Here is a 19,886-nt window from a genome sequence, read left to right on the forward strand (position 1 = left end):
AATAGAACTCCTTTGTCTCAGTGGACTTTAGTTTGTCCAGCCCGTCACTGTCTTTATTTCAACCAATGACGTCATCTTTTCCTCCTTCAGGCATCTCTGACTGAAATGTTCAAGAACTAAAACTCCATTCACAACACTGGGTGTGGTACATCACAGGCAGATCGTCAGTCTAACACATTCACACTCCATTTACACCTGCGGGCATTTTGGAGTTTCCAATAGACATGACTTTGGATTCTGTGGAAGAAACCAGAGCAGACGACATGAAAAGGGTCTGAGCTGCATCAATACACAATTTATGATGATGAGACATAATGTCACACTGGAGGTTAGACTGTTTTAAATAAGGCAGATGTATCAGAAGTAAACTTTTCCATCATCAGATTATCTGATTAAAAAGAAATATTCATCTGCACAGTTTCTGTATGAAAACATCTGGAGGAATAAACTGTACATGCGACATATGTTTGATGTTCTGTACATGTCAGATATAACTTTGCTGCATTTGAACTGTGCTAATGAGAGTAAATGGGTTTGGTATTTGCAACACTTGTCATTATCTCCTTAGCTGTATCGATGCTAAACAAAGTGAGGGGACGGCCTGTTAGAAAAAGAAGAATGCATCTTTAAGGATTTGGTAATGAATGGGTAGAAAAGTGGCTTCATTCAGCTCCCTCCTCTCCTTTCTGTGCCCACCCTGCCCCCCAGCACACCGTTACAATGCAGGACCCCTCCCCCAGCACACACACACATTAACACACACACAACTCCCTGCCCTGCCCCCTGAAGAGCACAGGCAGGGGGTGGGTGTGTATGGGGTGGGTTTCCCCCAACTATTTAAGCAGATTCCAGCAGATGGTCCAGAAACTTTCCTCCTGGACTCGCGCTGCTCTCTCTCCCAACTCCCTGTCTCCTTCACTTCAGACCTTCAGAGGGCCAAACTAAAATCTCGGAGGTTTTTCCCGTCCCCCAAACCTCGTCTCTGTCGTCTCAACTCCCCAAACACCAGACTTTTTGGACCCAGAAACTATTTGTCTCTCCCAGCCTTCCTCCAGCGTGGGATCAGACATCCAGCTCTTTCACTCTGCGAGGACGGTGGAGCGAACCATGCCCTCCGACTTTCTAACACCTTTCCTGGAACTGGATGAGGAGTTCTGCAAGGTGAGAGCAACCGATAAAAACTTTTATTTCCTCTGTGATCAGCTTAAGTCCGTCGCTGTGATGTCTCTCAGTTAGGGCAGTGCAAGAGTCAAGTATTAAAAGATGTCTTCATGTGGGGAAAGATAATGAAGCAAGAAAAAGTTACAAAACTAACGCATAATTTGTCGTTAGTGTTCTGTGGGTGTCATTCAGAGATATGGCCTCGTTAATGATGCAAGAATTTATTAAAATTCAAATGTTTGATTTGCAACTTATTTTTGTTGAAGTCTTACAGTTATTATATTCTCAAGAAGAAAACTTGTTTTAATATCATTAAGACTGCAGAATAAGTCTGTTAATGTTTCTTAATTTGGATTTAGTTCAAACAACATTTGCTAGAATACAACATGTGTTTTGAGTATTTTATACACACTGGGCTTAAACTGTAATCAGGAAAAATATTTAATGGAATTGGATTTTTTTTGTGTATTTTGACTTTATGTTACTTTTTTAAGGCAGTTCAACACAGTTTTCACTTTTTCAATTTTAAAAAAGGAACTGAATGAAGCCCTGTTGTCTCAGCTGCAGCTTTAAAATCTCCTTTCAGTTCGACCCCGCAGGTCTCGCTCCAGCGCTCTAGGAATGCAGAGAGCTCACATCTATCCCTCTCTCCTTTTGTGTGACAGAATTTCCGCGGCCTGGAGGCGACAGATGGCTCGTCTGTGGGCTCGCAGCACCAACGGCAGCAGCACAGTCAAAGAGTCCTGGGCTTTCAGCGTCGCCATTCTCTCTGCCCCGTGACCCTCCCCAACTCCAAGTTCAACAGCAGCAGCAGCAGCAGCAGCTCTGAGGTGACTGAGTCAGCCTGCTGGGGGCTCAACATGGCCTCCAACCAGCAGTGGAGCAGGGAGGGTCAGCTTCCCCGTTCCTCGCTCAGCCACATCCCCTTCAGAGTCGACCGCTCAGTCAGCATGATAGAAGGCAACGGCAGCAGCCTGGGAGGCAGAGAGGACAAAATGGCTAACATGTCCCCAACAGTGCTGCTCCCTCCACCAGGCCTCTGCCTCAGCAACACTTCTATCTCCTCCGCTGCTTCTCCCTCTGCTTCCAGACCTCCAGCCCCCTCCCCTCACATCTCCACACGATACAAGACCGAACTCTGCCGCACCTACGAGGAAAGTGGGACCTGCAAGTACGGCGCCAAGTGTCAGTTTGCCCACGGCCTGGACGAGCTGAGAGGCCTCAGCAGGCACCCCAAGTACAAGACGGAGCCGTGTCGCACTTTCCACACGATAGGCTTCTGCCCGTACGGCGCCCGCTGCCACTTCATCCACAACGCTGACGAGATCCACGGAGGCAACGCCGCTGCACCCCCGCAGAAGCAGAAGCTGAGGCCTCCTCTGCTGCGTCACAGCCTCAGCTTTGCAGGTTTCTCCTCGCCACAAACTTTCCAACCAGTTGAGGAGTCACAGCCTTCCTCCCTCCTCTTCACCAGAGCCTCCTCCGTCTCCCCTCCTCCATCCTCCACAGGGAGCCCAGAGCTCCTCTCCCCTCTCTTTCCTGAGCCGGGAGCACTGAAGCATTGCCCCTACCCTTTCTCTGGCATCCCCGACCTGGCAGGCGACAGCGGCGACTCAGCTCTGCGCTTCTATGCTGCGACCGACTCCATCAGCACCAGGTGTCCCGCCTCAAATTTCACCTCCAAAAACCCAAACCTCCCGTACCACCTCCCCCAGCAGCTGCCAGTCTCCCTGAGCAGCCTCCCCAGCCTTCAGCGCTGCTCCTCAGCCGACTCCCTCTCTGAAGAAGGCTACACCTCCTCCTGCTCCCTCAGCTCTTCCTCCAGCGGCACAGAGTCACCAAGCTTCGAGGGCCGACGTCTGCCCATATTTAGCCGCCTGTCTGTTTCAGACGAGTAGGGAAGGGTTTTACTGTCGGGCTGAATTTAATCAGGAATTGTTGGTCTGACTGTTTTAACTCTGTGTGACCAGGGTCACAAAAGATTAAAACATCAGGTTTTCAGTTCCTCCCTAAATGCAGCCAGGTAAACGTACCTAACTTTGTGCATATTGCATTTCTCATCCAAGCAGTTGTAGCGCTGCTCAGTGTTCGTCCAGTTTTAGCTGACTCCTCTCTTTGTTTTTGTTTTATTGTTATTTTTGTAAGGTTGCCGTTGTTACTGCTGTATACTGTTGTATACCCATTTTTAGAGAATACTTGGAGGGTACTTCGCTTAGCTCAGCATCCGTCCTCATGCTGTTCCTGCTCAGTGGGAAATTCTGTGTGAGAATTTCCTGTACCCTGATTTAAGATTAGTGCTGTTTGTCCTACGTATGACTGGTGTGCTATCCTTTTTTATAAAATAGCAAAGTTATTTGTTACAGATCTTCTTCTCTTGTTTTACACCTTACAAACCGTTTCAGTGATGCAGCACTTCTCCAGTCATGCTCAGAGCTCTCCCAGCTGTTTGAAAACGACCTCTTGTCCGCGAGTGAGCAGGGTTAAATAACTGTATGATGTCACTGATTGATTAATTGATTGGTTGTATGGCTGTGGCCACTTGAGTGTAATTGTCAGCCATCTTAACTGCCTGGCAAGGATTCAGCTAAGTGTAGGCAACCCACTGACTCTCTAGTTACCAAAGTCAAAGTTAGAGTTCCCCTAACCTGCTAGTACTGTTAACACCTAGCCTAGCCTTTAGCCATGACAGTTAACATACAGTGTTATGATTATTGTTATTATTTCTTAACACTTTCTTAGACTTATTTATTGCTTCTTGTATGATTTCTGTCAGAGTTTGCTTTGTGATTGTGTTTATACATTTTTTTTACGATGCCGGAGAAATTACGCTTTACTTATGCATTCATGTTGTCCGTCTGCTTGGTTTACGCTATGCAGAAGCTTTAAGAAGGCTCGTGGAGAGGAGAGGAAAGGAGGAAGAAAGACATTTTGGCATTCTACATGTATGTTGCCTTATTGGCTAATAGGCCTGGCAGAAATCAAGACTCACTGAGTTTTCACATCACGAGCAGCTCAGTAGGTTAGTGAGCGATCTATCAGTGAAGCTGCATCTGGGAGACATTCTCATTGGGCAGCGTGAGCAGTTGTTTGTGCTGTTGGTGTGAGCACACAGTGGGTCTACTCTCCTCTCCATTAGGCCTCACACCTCTGACTGTAATAACCTTTTTTTCCAGTTGTTGACTGCTGTTATGGAAATACAAAGCAAAACTGTGGTGGAGGACGGCTTCACCACACATTCAGTGAATACATTATGACCATCAGTTTAGGAGCTACACAACCAGAAAAGAATGTTCATTTGACTAATCTGTGAGTGTCTATCAGGACTGCTGTGTTGTTGGAAAAAACCCTGTGTGCTCTCTCCTCCTCCTGTGATGTAAACACACAGGTGAAAAGGTGACCTTTGTTTGTAGTTGATTTTTATCTATCAGAGTTGCCTTGATGACAATGTGTTTGTAGGTCGACCTCTGTTGCACGCTAGCTAGCTAACTGTCTGAGTGGCAGGTGAAATCAAGCGAGTTCAAATGAAATCAAGCAAAATGTTTATTTTGTTCTTGTCATGAAATCGACTCAACTTGCCCTGACGAGTCCAGAGATGCTTGTTGCTGTTGTAGCTTATCGTTAGCTTGACTTGACAGCAAGCCGTTTTTTGTAACTTTTGTTAACTTAAAGTCTTATTTATTTTGTTTTTCAAAGCAAAACCTATATTGTGTTGTTTGATATTGTGTGTTTTGTTTCACATAATTTAAGTGCATTTATTGTTTACATTCCATGGGTTATGTTGATATCCTAGCTCTTTATCTTAATATATTTGTCCATCTTTATTTCAAAATAAAAGTCTTTGAAAACTTAGCTTGTATCTCATTACATTTTGTGTCAGTTTGTTATACAGCACACAGGATCTAGAGTGTTTTATTCCACTTTTATCTTCAGCACTTATGGGTCAAAAAACAGGATTAAACTTGAGCAAAATAAAATGCAACATAAATGTACAAAAGAATGAAATCCAGTGTATTAGTTTAAGACTTTTCTCCCAAATGAGCAACTCCAAGACCCAGATCACGCTTGGCATCTCCACATGTCCCCCGAGCAGATCTCACTTCCGAAATAAACGCAAACATCGAAAGACTTTTGGAAATGTTCAGACATTGTGAACAAAATCAGCTCATGTTATTTGGGGAACGACGTGTTTGCACTTTCGTAGAGGATGTCAGTTGAGTAGGCAGTCCTTCACTGTGGTTTATGTGTACATACAGCTAAAATAAAGTGTCCAAATGTGGCCCAGACCAGCTCCGAATGTGGTCTGAGCGATCAGACTTTAGTGCGTTTTTGGTGCACTCATACCTGTACATAGAGCTGTCCACTTGTGTCTTCGTTGGTGTCGACACTTAATCATAACCTGTCTCACATTCTCTGCTCACTCTCATCTCTTTCCTTAGCTCTTAAATTTGACTCCCAAAATCTCTTTGTATTACATAGTTCCAAGAATATCTGGAATACGAGTGCATGGACAAGCAATCAAGGTGTAGGTTTTAGTGCGGAATTAAAGATTTCAGTGGAAACTTACTTTTCTTTTGGACTAGATTTGTTCTTAGATAAGTAGTAACTGCGATGAATAGCCTAAATCTTCAGGATTTGTTTTATTGTTTTGAGAAAAATAGGAATGATGGGGTCAGATTCCAAAAGTTAGACTGATGTAAAGCTGATAATGCTGAGCAGAAAATCTCTGTGGTGTTGATGGAGGAACACAGTTCACATTGTTGGTGAAGTGTTCCCAGGAGCATCATTTTAAAATGCTGCTGCTGCTCCTTGGTATCCTTTACGATCATCTGTGTCTGACTGACACACAAAAAGAACAAAGATTAACTCTTTCGCTTACTTGCGTTCAGGGAATCTCCCAGCCCTCCCCTCTGTGTGTGTGTGTGTGTGTTTATGTGTGTGTTGTGTGGGAAGAGGAGTGAGTTTTGTTGCAACTCGTCTGAACAGACCAATTTAGAGTGAGTGACACTGAGGAGAATGTTTGGGCAACAGATGCTCAAACAAAGACTTCCCAGCACACAATGGGACACAGAGATACTTGTGACTGATTTCCATCTATTCACACAAAGTGGAGCAGAAGTTGAGGTCCTCCCCTGTGTGTGTGTGTGTGTGTGTGTGTGTGTGTGTGTGTGTGTGTGTGTGTGTGTGTGTTGCTTGGATTAATACATTAATCAGTGTGTTCAAAATAAAACATGTCTATACTGTTTAATCTATAACAACACATTTTAAAAACTTATTTAAAATCAAAGTTATTGTCATGGCTCTGTTAAAAGTTTGACGACAGGAGAAACAGAAAATCATCGAGAGACACATAAAAATGATTCCAACTCCTCCACTGTACAGTATATGTGAATTTACTGGTAAAATATATTTGAAATTAATCTCATATTGGACGTGTTGCAGTGTCTGTGGTTGTTTTATCTGAAGGCTAAAAAAAAGTTTTGCCAAGTATTTTAGCTGAAGAAAATCTGAAAAATATGTTCATGTATGTGTGTGCACTCTATAATGAAGCAGTTGGGGTCCTGTGTGTGTGTGTGTGTGTGTGTGTGTGTGTGTGTGTGTGTGTGTGTGTGTTGGCATTCAGCTGTGGGTGCAGCCTGAGGATTTCCCTCTGGTGAATGAATATCAGTAGAGTGAAGCAGGAGCAGGCTCCCACAACCCCCATGGCTACTTACCATTCAATACCCGTGGTGCTGTGTGTGCGCGCATGAATGTGTGTGTGTGTGTGTGTGTGTGTCTGTAAGACCTTAAAAAGGCCAAGGGCCATCCCTGTGCAGCCCCTCGACCCCTCCCTCCCCTCCTGGTCATGCAGGCCCTTTGTGTTCCCCTGCTTTCCCTTTTCAGTCGAACATCTGTATGCTAATGCAGCTCAATGGGAATGGGCTGGAATCAGCCTGGGAGAGAGGGTGAGGGGCGGCTTCCCTGTGTGTGTGTGTGAGTGTGTGGATGGAGATGGGTGAATAAAGTGATTTGGGAGAATTCAGCAGCAGGAAAGGGTTTGTGCCTGGCTTACAGAGAGACGAGTGAAAAAGAATTATTGGTTAACGGGTATCTCAGGAGGGAACGGTTGGGGTTAGGGCAAAGTTAAAAGGAGGTGTGTGTACAAGCGCTGTGTGTGTGTGTGTGTGTGAATGTCTTCAAATACCACAAATAAGACAGCAGTTGTGTTGTGGTTAAAGTAGAGATGGAAGCTTTAAAACCTGTCACTGTTGCTGTTCAAGCCTCTAAAACTGAGGCTTTTGGAAACACTGCTGGTCCCATTTTAGTCTGAAAACTCTGAGGTTGTGTTTTAGTCTGAACGGACAGAAAAGGAGACTTTTGGCAACAGTGACACCCACATTTGCTTCAGTAACAGTTCCACCTCAGCGTTGGTTCAAGCAGAGAAATCTCTGGTCTATTAGTGTGCACAAAGCTTGAAATCAAAACGTCAGCTTCCAGCTCAAGTACAACTACAGTCTGGAAATCGATCGTGGTTCTAGCCTTGAACGGTTCTGTGGAAAGGACGAATCAAGCAGAGCATTTTACATGAGTATAAAACACATCTGGAGGGGATCTTTGGACGGCATTCAAAAAAAAAAAATTCATGCACCTTCCTCCTGAGCTTCTGCCATATAAATGAAAAATCCAAGACATTCAATAACAACAGTTTTTGTCAGATATTTAACTAATATTTTACGGATGTGTTTGGGATATAACACTGACATTTGTGTTGAGCAAAAACTTAAATCAGTAAATCTGTAATGCTAGTGATGCAGTCAAGATGGATGTGATGTTCGACAGGGGAGTAGAGAACAGTTGGTGAGCGTCACCGTTCAGTCATGACCACAGTGTTTCCCCTGTGTTTCCTCCTCCCGTGTCTGTGTGTGCGTGGGTGTGGCTTACTCACCTGGTTCCTGGCTCAGTCTCCACACCTGTGCCCAATCAACTCATCAGCTCTCCTGCTCAAATACCCCAGCTCACCACCCACTCACTGCCAGACTGTTACAGCTCACTCACTCTTCTCTGTAGACGTTACTGATCAGAGCAAACATTTTGTCACAAGCACATTAAAATAAATCGTGTTGGCTGACAGATTCCCACCAAACTGTACCTGTAGCAACTGATTAAACATGTTAAGCTTTAGTTATCTTCCACCTTTGTGCAGCAGTTGCACTGTTTTGTTTTAACCGTTGAATGATTCAACAACAACTGCCTGTTACATAAAGATTTAAATCAGGTAACTTTCATGAAAGCAATAAAATTGTTTGTATTTTCATCATTACAGGGCTTCTCTAATTTCAGTCTGACAACCTGTGGCTGAGAATCAGTAGAGGCAGAGAGGTGGCGCCATCTAGTGGAAGCTTTAGTGAAATACATGTTTTTCTCTCTCTCTCTCACTTCACATGTTTTCATTGGTGAAAAGTGTTTTATCCAGGACTCTTTACAGGGTCCTGGAAAGGGTTCATTAGTACCATGTTACAGTTAATTGATTAGATTGTTTATAAGATAATAAATTAAATGTTTTTAAAAAAACACCAACAAATGTGAACTTCATAGGACTTCAGTTGTTGATGCTTTGGCACGATTCTCAATCAGACCAATAGGTGGCGCCTGTGAGAAGCCTCATAGAGGCAGCGCTGCAGGTTAAACCCTGCAAGCTAAAGTTATGCCTCTGTGTTTTATAGATTCAGACCACGGCAGGATTTACAAATACACTGCCGCCCTGACACACACCAGGCCTGGGGGGGCAACAGAAGTGGAGGAAGCAGCTGATATTTCTCACAAATCAGATTTTTCTGAATGCTGTAAACAGGGAATTTGCATTAGATTAAATTAAGGGATTAGACGATGCTCAAAGTCAAAAGAGGAAATAAACACAAGCAGGCAGACAGACTCTAAACAAACTCCAACAAACATAACAAAGGCCATCAGACCCCATGCACAAAACATTATGTGTCAGTGTGACTTTTAACTGTACTTCAGTCGTCTTGTTGCGCTCCCTCTCACATGACTGTAGATGTGAATGTTGCCCTGAACATAACTGTGAAACTACTTTGGGGAAATAATTCAGCCTTTATCAGCTGAAATGGACAATTCCAGACATCAGATTTTAATGGCCCGATGATCCAGTGGTTCTATCTGGTGTCTACTCAGTGAGCATGTCAACAGCGTAGGAGAGCTAATCCATTCATAGTTTTTAAAACAATAAGAAGTATTTTTGTTTCACTAGGAGCCAGTGTAGAGAAACCAAAACAGGAATGATGTGCTGCAGGGCTGGAGAAAGAGTTTAGTTTCACTGGTTGCATTGTAGCAGCTCTACAGGGCTCTACAATAATATCAGAGTATCTATTACACACAACCATTTCACACCGGCTACATGTACTAATGATATTTCTCTCATGATTAGAAAATATCAGAAGACAGATTTATTGTTAATTTAATTTATAAATGCATCTTCAAAGGGAATTCTGCACATATTTGTGTATAAAATCACACAGTTAGTAAAACTAGTTACACACCCAAATAAAAGCCATTCTGTTTTTAAAGATAGCATTTTATGTTTGGGAACTGGAATTCATTGACATTAGATAGGAGACAGAAGGAACCTCCATCTTCCTACAGGCTAACTGTTTTCTGTTTGTGTGGTGTTGTCATCTTTTGGAAGGCAGAGCTGCTGGAATGCGTTACGCAAGAGGCGGGTGATGAACCCTCACAAGAGAGTGATCTGTTTTAGGGGAGTATGTATTACATAGAACCAGTCCTCAGATTTCTTCTTCTCTCTGAGTTGTTGCAGGAACTATAGGAATCTAGCTCTAGTTCTGACTTGTCTAAACAAAGTGTGTGAGGGCAGAAATGATTATGGCTGCATACACCACATCACCTGCTGTTCTAAAACCCCAATTCCTCATCCTCGCCAGATTGTCTGATCATGCTAGTGGTAACCATAGGCAGTAAATAAAATATAGACAGTCTGTGGTGGTAACTCTCCAGGCACTCAGCTTTGTGCAAGTACTGAGTTATTTTCTTGCTTGTCCAGTCTGCTAACTTGTCTTTCCAGTGCTGCAGATTTTTATGTCCTTTTTAAGTTTCAGTATCGCCCTGAGGCAAGTTCATTAAGGAGAGGACAGGTTTAAAACAGGGGTGTAACAAGCCAGGTTATCCAAATAATCTTACCTCACTTTGGTGTGTATATTCAACTCTTTTATCACTCTCTTGTTATTGTTAAGTGTGATAGTGGAGTGACCGGACCCCAAAGCAGATTCACATTCAGAGGCAGATGAAGGATGGAACAAGTCTTTACTGAGCAAAGTTCTTTAAACAGTTCAGAAAAGGGACTGATGGGCTCGAGTTTTCCAGGGAGGGTTGTGAGCTGTGAGCTGCACTGGAAAGACAAGTTAAGTTTCCTGGATAACAGGTTGACACACTGCCCAGTAGCTGTAGACTGTAGTTGTACAGGTACCTACAATGGGCCTATTTTTTCTGTGGTGCAGTATTAGTACATTAGTACATTTACTGATGCTTAAAAAAAACTGGGGTGCTTAAACAATAAGCAGATCTGTATGTTGCATAAGCTTCACATGTAGTGGAGAGAAAGTCTTCATTCCCATCAACTCCATTTTGTTTCCAAGATAAATGAGCGTCACCTCATTGAAACCCGGTTCAACTAACTCAAGGCTATGTGGCATATTTTCTACCAAAAGGATGCAACCTGTCTCCCTACACAGATCAAAGTCATCAGTCCCTCCCAAGAAGCAGGAACCCCTCCCCACAACATCCACAGGTGGGAAGAGACCCTCCCCCTCATTTCCTCATTACACCACTGTAGCTGAACCAGTTTATGCGCAAGACTTTGGTCCCCTGCTTTCCAATGAGGAAACCCTGAAGATTAATCAGACAGTGCTACAAGGCATCAAGTCAATGTTCAGAGTGCATTAGACTACGAGGAGAAACCACACATTTGCTCTTCACCATAGAGGAGAGACTGATAACATCTGCGGTGACTGTGCCCTCTTTGGACACCTGTTTGACGTCTAGTTCTTCACCGGAGACCGAGAGACTGGTAAAAGCTACAGCCTGGACTTATAACTCATAATTAAGGTACCACACTTTTATTTTGCTGCTTTTTGAGTGAAATGGTCAAAAAAAGATTTGGGCCTGGAACAGGATTTTTATTTGTAAATATTTGTTTATTGTTATTTTTATATTAAAATTAACAACATTATTTAAGGGCTAAAAGCTCAGAAACTTTGCAGACGCCTTAGATGCTGTGAAAATTTCAGTGTTTTATGGGCCTTGTGCATGGGTGTGGCAAAATGAATAGCTCCCCTTATACATTTTCAAAAATCCCTTGACATTGGGGATAGTCTGGACGAAATTGGGCAGGCATAGGTAACATGCCCAGATGTACAAAAAAGGTTTGTTTGACTTGATGTGGCACTGTGCAGTGCCGACTTGACATGATGCATGTTGGGTTTAAAACAATGCCTGCCGGTTAGAAAATCACACGACTGTAAAACCCCATGGGCGTAAGGTGCCTGCAGTTTTCTGCTCAGTTTTCTGCTGTTGCTTTTCTCCGGCTGCACCAACTGGAAACCACCTTTGTGACGACAGCACTTTTTCCTGATTGGCCCAAGCCCTTACTGACCTCATGACATGTAGCACATTCTTATTCTAAAAACTTCAGATCCTGTGGTTTTCTCCCCCAAAGTTGATCTAATTTATTTAATATCCTTCCTCTAACAGCTTGTTATACATATATGCATCAACACTATAGTTGTAATTTACAGATAGAGGCTGTTGATCAATTTAGTTCAGCCATTTTCAGGGGTTGTACTTGAATAGAGTTACTCACTTACCTTCTGCTTGTCCAGGTTTCTTCACTTGGGTCAGGGAGACATATCTGAGCAGAAACCAGCAGAACTGAGACAATATGTTTGGGATGTGCCGAAATCATCGACAGCTTTCTCAACTACAAAACTTCAGACAGTTGATATACCTCACCATCATCTCTCTCATCCTGCTGTGTTGGATGTACAGGTGGGTTAAATCACTAGTCTGATCTGCTTCACCCTGATAGTGATTCAAATGCCCTGGGTTTCATTCAGCCAACTGCAACTGAGGCATTATATGTGACAGTAATTGTCTTTAGTTTATCCAAAATTTTTGAAAGTACGCTCAATTTGAGGTGAAAAAATGCATTTTTTTCCCCCCCTTATTTCAACATTCAGTAACTATCAGTCAGAAACTATTCACTTTTATAGGTGTCACACCAGAAATGAACAGCTGTCTTCTTTGTGACCCATCCATCCACACCAGCCTCCTCCTAACATGGATTTTGTTGCTCCTCTCATTATCACTACAACCACTAGAAGTCACCTAACAATAAAATGTAACAGCTGAAACATCTGATGCTGTTATTTTTCTTGGGAGGACAGTCTCATTTGTTTCTAAAAATGCTTCTGAACAATGGGAAAAAATGACAGTGACAGAACAATAATCAGCCTCCACCTCTCTTACCTCTTAAATTGTTCTTTGAACCTGATTTTAAAATTTCCTGTTAATAAATCTATGATTGGGTCACGTTACCTCAAACACAAAATTTGCTGGAACCACAGGTCACACAGGAGCTTCCCGTTCGTGACTCAGTACGATCCAGAAATCACTGAGCCTCAGACTCCAGTGCAACTGAAAGAGACTCAGCAATGTCCTTCAGGGCAAATGGGTAAAATACATTACTGTAATCTGTCCTTAAGAAAACCCTGCTCTTCCTGTTCTCCTCAACCACTTTATCTTACTACGAATCGAGAACTCTCTGTCTGTCCTTCAATTTTCTCAACAGCTGCTCATCCAATCAGCTTCAAATTTGGTGGGTATATTGCTAAGAACAGGAGTAAGTGCAGTGTTGAGTGTGAACTTATTTGGGTGAGGGGTTCTTAAGAGAACCAAAAATGCAAACCCTAACCTCACAGAATGTTGCTTTGTTTCTTTGTGAGTTTGTAAATGGAACCCATTACCCCATTAGGTCACAGTTGTCAGTTGTCAGAAAACTATAAAACATGTAACCACATTAATTGCTCTGCAGCAGGAGGTTACAAGAGGCCAAAGACACTTTTACTGCGAGCGTCCTGAAAACTCAACCCAAGTCCTTTACATAGAAATCAGTCTAACAGGGTGTTGTAGGCAACAGAGAAAGTTGGGGAATGGCAATGTCACATTACAATTATTTCACATATTGGCAATAAAAAAGCAATTATTACATGTAAATTGCTTTAGATTACAGTTCTTTTAAGGTATGTTATGTAAAATTTTCACTCTTTGTCTTCTCTTCCAAGTAAGTTTAACTAACTTAGGTGTTTGTTGACCCAACTTCTTTTTAGTGTTTTCTTCTGATCACTGTGTCCTCAAATCTCAGCAACTAACTTTGATAAATTATCCTTTCATTGTGTGATCACACTAACCTAAACATTTCTTTGGCTTTCTGTTTCCTGATGTTCTGGTATGTAGAGCCTAATAGTTTTTGTGAAGGGACAAACACTCTCTTGTCAGGCACTCAGGCACCAACTTCGTTTAACATTTTCCACTTGTGCAGCTCCTCAAAAGCTGTCTATCGTGGCGGTCAACAGGACGAAGACACTGCTGGTATCGGCTTATCAGGAGCACCGCACAGGAAATAGGAAGGTCAGTGAAGTCTTTACTCCCTGAGGTTCTCAGTGGTACAACATGGCAACAATACTGCTGTGTTCAATGTCCACAGGGAGCACTAAACATTCTAATATCATCCTTATTGTCCTCTTCTTGGACCAGGTTCGTGTCATTGCAGTGGTGCTGAGGAAGGAGACTGTAGCCTACCATTGCCTCCTCTGTTGCCAGGATCAACTGCACATCTCTGACGGTGTCAGCAGTGTCTATGCTCATCACTTTGACTTTCCATATGGGACAGCAGACATCATGTGTCCTATCCCTTCAGGCTGTGAGACTGTGTCTCATATCGCTGTGACCTCTGCTGCAAACAAATCTGGAGGTACTGATAGATCCCACACATCAGGGTGTTAGCTGTGTTAGCATTATGGCTCTAGAGACGATGGTAATGTTAGTCTGTCTGTCAGTTGGTCCACCACTTTGATCAAGACTGAAGTATCTGTGGGCACCATGAAATTTTGTTCAGATATTGATGGTCCCCAGAAGATGAATCCTGTTGACTCTGGTGATTCCCTGACTTCCTCTGGCATCATCAGCAGGTCAAACTCTTTTCTTTTCTTATCCTGCCACCATGAAGCACACACGTGTGGTTTTTAACATCAACAACTAGTTGATTATTTGTGTGGAAATTAAGTCAAAAACCCAAAGATATTATGTTTATTGTTACATAAGACAAAGGAAAGCATCAAATTCTCACAAGTGAGAATCTGGAACTAATGAATGTTTGGCATTTTTGGGGAAATTTGACATAAACAATTTCTCTGAATATAGTGGACAGCAAGTAATTTAAGTTAAGTATATTTCAGTGAATGTCTGCAGCCTTGAACATACTGTAGTTTAGGAGTACAATAAAGACATGTGACTGTCTAAACATATCTGTGGTTCTTTTCTGTGGCCTCTTAAATCAAAATAAAGAGTTTGTGGAGGTGAAGAACCAGAAGGTGAAAAGTGACTCCTTTCCATACAACTTCACTGTCTGCCTCTCCACCATGTTCGATTTCACCAACGTGTTACAGGTAAAGCCACATAACACTGATTTTATTGTTATTTTCAACTTAACTTTTTTCTTTTCGATTTTTCTAAAAAGAAAAAATTCAAACTAAATGCCTATGTTAAATTTCAGCTGGTCCAGAGTTTGGAAATGCTGCAGTTACTGGGGGTGAACAGGGTTGTCGTCTATAAGACCAGCTGCAGCCCTGAAACACAGCGCATACTGGACTACTACACTCACAAAGGTGGAGTATGTTGCTTTTGTTGGAGTGAGACTGTTTCAGAAAGGAATTTTAAAGTTTATAGTGATAGCACAAGCACTTGTCCACAGTATGAGTTGAACTACGAAAACGCCCTTTTCCTGGTATTGACTTTTGTAGATTTTTTCAATGTTTGATGCAAGCCACGCTGCTGCTGAAAACAGGGTTAATGATAACACTGAGTTTCTACCAGAGCAGCAGTTCTTCATTGCTTCATCACTACTTTCACTTTGCACTCAGTCATGTAATCCAAGTCCCAGAATTCTTGTTGCAACAAACACTCTTTGAGCAGCTAAGTTTGTTTCAGACAATCTAATAAAAATGCAAAGTTTAAATTGCTTGGCTGTTCACGTGTGTCCTTGTGATCTAATTCTACCAACGTCTCCTTCTCAGGTTTAGTGGAGGTGATTCCTTGGTCTCTGTCCAAATTTATTAATGTATCTCGGGGCTGGCTGCCTTCACACGGTCCAGGTGACATCCACTACCTCGGCCAGATTCCTGCTCTCAATGATTGTCTCTACAGATACATGTACCAGTCTAAATATGTGGCCCTGCATGACATTGACGAGCTCATACTGCCTCAGTCAGTCAACAGGTAGCACTTTTTTCATTGAATAAGACAAATGTGTTTTTAGAAATCAGCCCTTTGTCTTGCCAAAATGATAACTCATATCAACTTAAGTTCCTTATCAAGTTTTCACATTACATTGACTGTGTAAAATACAAACATAGAACACACTCATGAGAAGTGCTGAATAGATTTTAGTTTTTTTTTTTTAAGACTTTCCAATTCATTAATATCCTAATACAACTTTCACTTTAATTCAAAGAATGTTATTTATCCCCAGCTTGGCAATTTAAAATGATATACAGCAGAGTACACACACCCTGAGCTGAATATTCTGTGTACATTATCAGAAGGATGCACTATAGAGTGATCCTAGAAACATTATGTCCATTGAAATGGTCGGGGAATCTGAACAGATTCAACATATCCTCTGTGCTTTCAACTTCTTTATAGTGCATTATGGTGCAATATAAATACTTTATATACTGGTTATAAAGTTTGGTGTTGGAAAACAAAGTTTAAAAACTATTTTGACTTCTTTTATTCTCATTCTGTTACCAGCTGGTTGGAATTGTTGCCACAGTTGGAGAAGAAGTATGGCGCTGACCAGTGTTACATGTTTGAAAATAACGTGTTCCCCATCACCGTCACGCTGCCTCCTCCCACCTCCCAGACTCTGCCCCTGCAGAACCACCACTGGCAGAATGTGTCTGGAGTTAACATCCTGGCTCACCTGTACCATGAACCCATCATTCCAGAAACTCATTACAGCAACTTCAAGATCATTGTCAACCCTCGAGCTGTGTTCAGAGCAACCGTCCACGGACTGCTGAAGTCAGTCAAAGGCTGCGCCTGGGTTGACAGGAATATAGCACGAATGTACCACACAAGGTAGAGTTTTGTTTATGTGCTTCCTCATCACATCATGTGTGTGACTGTACTGTTTTTGCTTGTAGAATATGAGGCAATTCCTCCTCATTGTTGGTTCAGGTATCTGCAAGAAAAACACACATTTGTATTCTCCTGAAAGAGTACAGAGGATTGAGATGAGATTAGATTTGATGCTTTTACCCCCAAACAGATAAAACAGGCACACCAGAGACACTGTAACAATCTGTAACTCTGCTTTCTATCTGTGCAGAGATCCGAGGCAACCCAAGCTGACACCAAACCAGCTGATTTATGACGGCAGACTGCTGAGCTACAGCACCCACCTCATACCAGCTGTCAATACTGTACTCAGAGAGAATGGACTTCTACCAGAGGACAGCATACAGTAGCCTCCGTTGGTGTGTGCGTGTCTCTACTCAAAGCACCAAATGCAAATGTTGTTCACTTATTGGCCACTAGGTGGAGGTGTAAATGTCCATTCAGACTTTAACTCAGGGAGAGGAATTATTCTTCAGGGATTTATAGTTTAATCATTTAATAGCCTGATCTGTGTGAACTTTTTTTAAAAATCAAACTGAAAGTGAGTGAGTGAAGATCCAGATCCTTTTCTGTTGCCTGTAAAGGACACATTATGTGGACACAAAAATTAAGATTTATATAAAATTACATGTGCAAATTTAGCAAGTTTATTACACAAGTAACAAAGGAGTTTTTATTCCTATTGTACTTGATGCAGGGTACTCTGAATCTTTGGCCAGGGTGGTTGACAACATGATGCATGTCGACTGCAACTGTTCTGTTTTGCGGTATCAGCTCTTGAGCTACAAAAAACATCCTGCAAATGAAGAAGAAATTGCTTCAAGATGCAGAGACAACAGAAGTGAGCTGCAAATGTCACCAGCTAATCTGTGTTTGTGGGAGATTTTACACCGCAGAGAGAGTTGCGTTTATTTCTTACAGTACGGTATGAATCATTTTCTTGGGTGACTGAACGTTGACAGTAAGTAATCATGATTCACAAACAACAAATCAACTGTCAACAGCCATTTCCACAGACACAAACAGTTCTGGAGAAACCTTTTAAATAAGAAAAATCAAAAGAAACAAAGCACACTGACTGAGCAGAGATCAACATGATGAGGAAATGTGTCTGTGCCACAAACTGCATGAAATATGAAGTGAAGAGCTGGAGAATGTTCAGTCGTCACAGAAAGAAACCACCTCTGTCAGCTCAGAGAAAGTTAGAAATTTATCTGATCTGATCATCGCTCTGTTTTTTATGTGTATGTAGCAGTTTATTAAATAATGCAGAAGTCTGTCAGGCTCTGCGATCACCACTTTGGTTATCGGATCACACATTTTCAGAGTGTGTGTGTGTTACTGGGCAGACTCATAAATTTAAATATGTCACTTTTACACTGATAATTATGGGGTTCAAAATTGTGTCCGTGTGTCACTTAACATGTGACAAAACATTTGTTGTGTCAATATGACTTTTAAACTGTTGTTCAGTCACCTTGAATTGAATTGAATTGAATTGAATTGAATTGAATTGAATTGAATTGAACTGAACTGAACTGAACTGAATTGAAATTGAACCTTGTTGTACTCCCTGTCTGACTGTGTAGATTCCATCTGTGAACAGGAACAGACTCAGAAAATTCTAAGTTAAACAGGAGGAAGGAAACACTCTAACCACAACATTAACATTTAAATTAAAAGTAATATGTACAGCTTTGTTGGGCTCATGTATCTGTTAATTCAAGTTCTGCGTTGTCTATATGTTTTTTCTATTGTCTTCTGCATGTTGTTCTAATGTGCTTTTTAAATGAATAATCTGTTTGGATGCTATTGTTTTTAATTTCCATTTCTCTGACCAGGACAATCCCTCTTTTTTACCATCAAATATTACTTTTCTTGTGGACTTGAACGTTTACTTCCTCATCTGTCAGGATTGGTTTGGACTGAAAGTAATTTCTAACAGGACGCGGGAGGCTACAGAGTGCTATAGATGTGAACTGACCCAACTTCTTTTTAGTGTTTTCTTCTGATCACTGTGTCCTCAAATCTCAGCAACTAATTTTGATAAATTATCCTTTCATTGTGTGATCACACTAACCTAAACATTTCTTTGGCTTTCTGTTTCCTGATGTTCTGGTATGTAGAGCTTAATAGTTTTTGTGAAGGGACAAACACTCTCTTGTCAGGCACTCAGGCACCAACTTCGTTTAACATTTTCCACTTGTGCAGCTCCTCAGTCACAAAAGCTGTCTATCGTGGCGGTCAACAGGACGAAGACACTGCTGGTATCAGCTTATCAGGAGCACCGCACAGGAAATAGGAAGGTCAGTGAAGTCTTTACTCCCTGAGGTTCTCAGTGGTACAACATGGCAACAATACTGCTGTGTTCAATGTCCACAGGGAGCACTAAACATTCTAATATCATCCTTATTGTCCTCTTCTTGGACCAGGTTCGTGTCATTGCAGTGGTGCTGAGGAAGGAGACCGTAGCCTACCATTGCCTCCTCTGTTGTCAGGATCAACTGCACATCTCTGACGGTGTCAGCAGTGTCCACACTGATCACTTTGACTTTCCATATGGGACAGCAGACATCATGTGTCCTATCCCTTCAGGCTGTGAGACTGTGTCTCATATCGCTGTGACCTCTGCTGCAAACAAATCTGGAGGTACTGATAGATCCCACACATCAGGGTGTTAGCTGTGTTAGCATTATGGCTCTAGAGACGATGGTAATGTTAGTCTGTCTGTCAGTTGGTCCACCACTTTGATTTAAAGACTGAAGTATCTGTGGGCACCATGAAATTTTGTTCAGATATTGATGGTCCCCAGAAGATGAATCCTGTTGACTCTGGTGATTCCCTGACGTCCTCTGGCATCATCAGCAGGTCAAAGTTTGAACTTATTTCTCTTTTCTTATTTCTTATTTCTCATCACACTCCACATGGATTGGCATCAGCACATTAAAATAAATCGTGTTGGCTGACAGATTCCCACCAAACTGTACCTGTAGCAACTGATTAAACATGTTAAGCTTTAGTTATCTTCCACCTTTGTGCAGCAGTTGCACTGTTTCGTTTTAAACTTTGAATGATTCAACAACAACTGCCTGTTACATAAAGATTTAAATCAGGTAACTTTCATGAAAGCAATAGAATTGTTTGTATTTTCATCATTACAGGGCTTCTCTAATTTCAGTCTGACAACCTGTGGCTGAGAATCAGTAGAGGCAGAGAGGTGGCACCATCTAGTGGAAGCTTTAGTGAAATACATGTTTTTCTCT

The 19,886-nt window shown here is 42.0% G+C and overlaps 2 protein-coding genes across 2 annotated transcripts; both read left to right on the plus strand.

Annotated features, from left to right (window-relative positions):
- Nucleotides 1-774: 774 nt before the first annotated feature.
- LOC108889007 (mRNA decay activator protein ZFP36L1) lies at nucleotides 775-5,010 on the plus strand. The gene is made up of 2 exons (XM_018685273.2): nucleotides 775-1,161; nucleotides 1,827-5,010. Exons 1-2 carry the CDS (start codon nucleotides 1,108-1,110, stop codon nucleotides 3,057-3,059), a joined length of 1,287 nt encoding a protein of 428 aa, XP_018540789.1. The 5' UTR covers nucleotides 775-1,107; the 3' UTR covers nucleotides 3,060-5,010.
- A 7,884-nt stretch (nucleotides 5,011-12,894) lies between these two features.
- On the plus strand, nucleotides 12,895-18,120 carry LOC108888992 (uncharacterized). The gene is made up of 9 exons (XM_018685254.2): nucleotides 12,895-12,898; nucleotides 13,016-13,066; nucleotides 13,766-13,854; nucleotides 13,981-14,197; nucleotides 14,791-14,891; nucleotides 14,999-15,110; nucleotides 15,519-15,720; nucleotides 16,255-16,584; nucleotides 16,835-18,120. The coding sequence occupies exons 1-9, from the start codon at nucleotides 12,895-12,897 to the stop codon at nucleotides 16,971-16,973; spliced, it is 1,245 nt and encodes a 414-aa protein (XP_018540770.2). The 3' UTR covers nucleotides 16,974-18,120.
- The last annotated feature ends 1,766 nt before the right edge of the window (nucleotides 18,121-19,886 follow it).

Source organism: Lates calcarifer, linkage group LG21 (assembly GCF_001640805.2).
Source record: "Lates calcarifer isolate ASB-BC8 linkage group LG21, TLL_Latcal_v3, whole genome shotgun sequence".
Classification (NCBI taxonomy): Eukaryota; Metazoa; Chordata; class Actinopteri; family Centropomidae; genus Lates; species Lates calcarifer.

Coding starts and splice junctions, on each gene's coding strand:
- LOC108889007 (XM_018685273.2), top strand. CDS start 1,108: ATGCCCTCCGACTTTCTAACACCTTTCCTGGAACTGGATGAGGAGTTC. Junction 1,162..1,826: donor TGGATGAGGAGTTCTGCAAG/GTGAGAGCAACC, acceptor TTTGTGTGACAG/AATTTCCGCGGCCTGGAGGC.
- LOC108888992 (XM_018685254.2), top strand. Junction 15,721..16,254: donor CTGCCTCAGTCAGTCAACAG/GTAGCACTTTTT, acceptor TTCTGTTACCAG/CTGGTTGGAATTGTTGCCAC. Junction 16,585..16,834: donor GCACGAATGTACCACACAAG/GTAGAGTTTTGT, acceptor CTATCTGTGCAG/AGATCCGAGGCAACCCAAGC.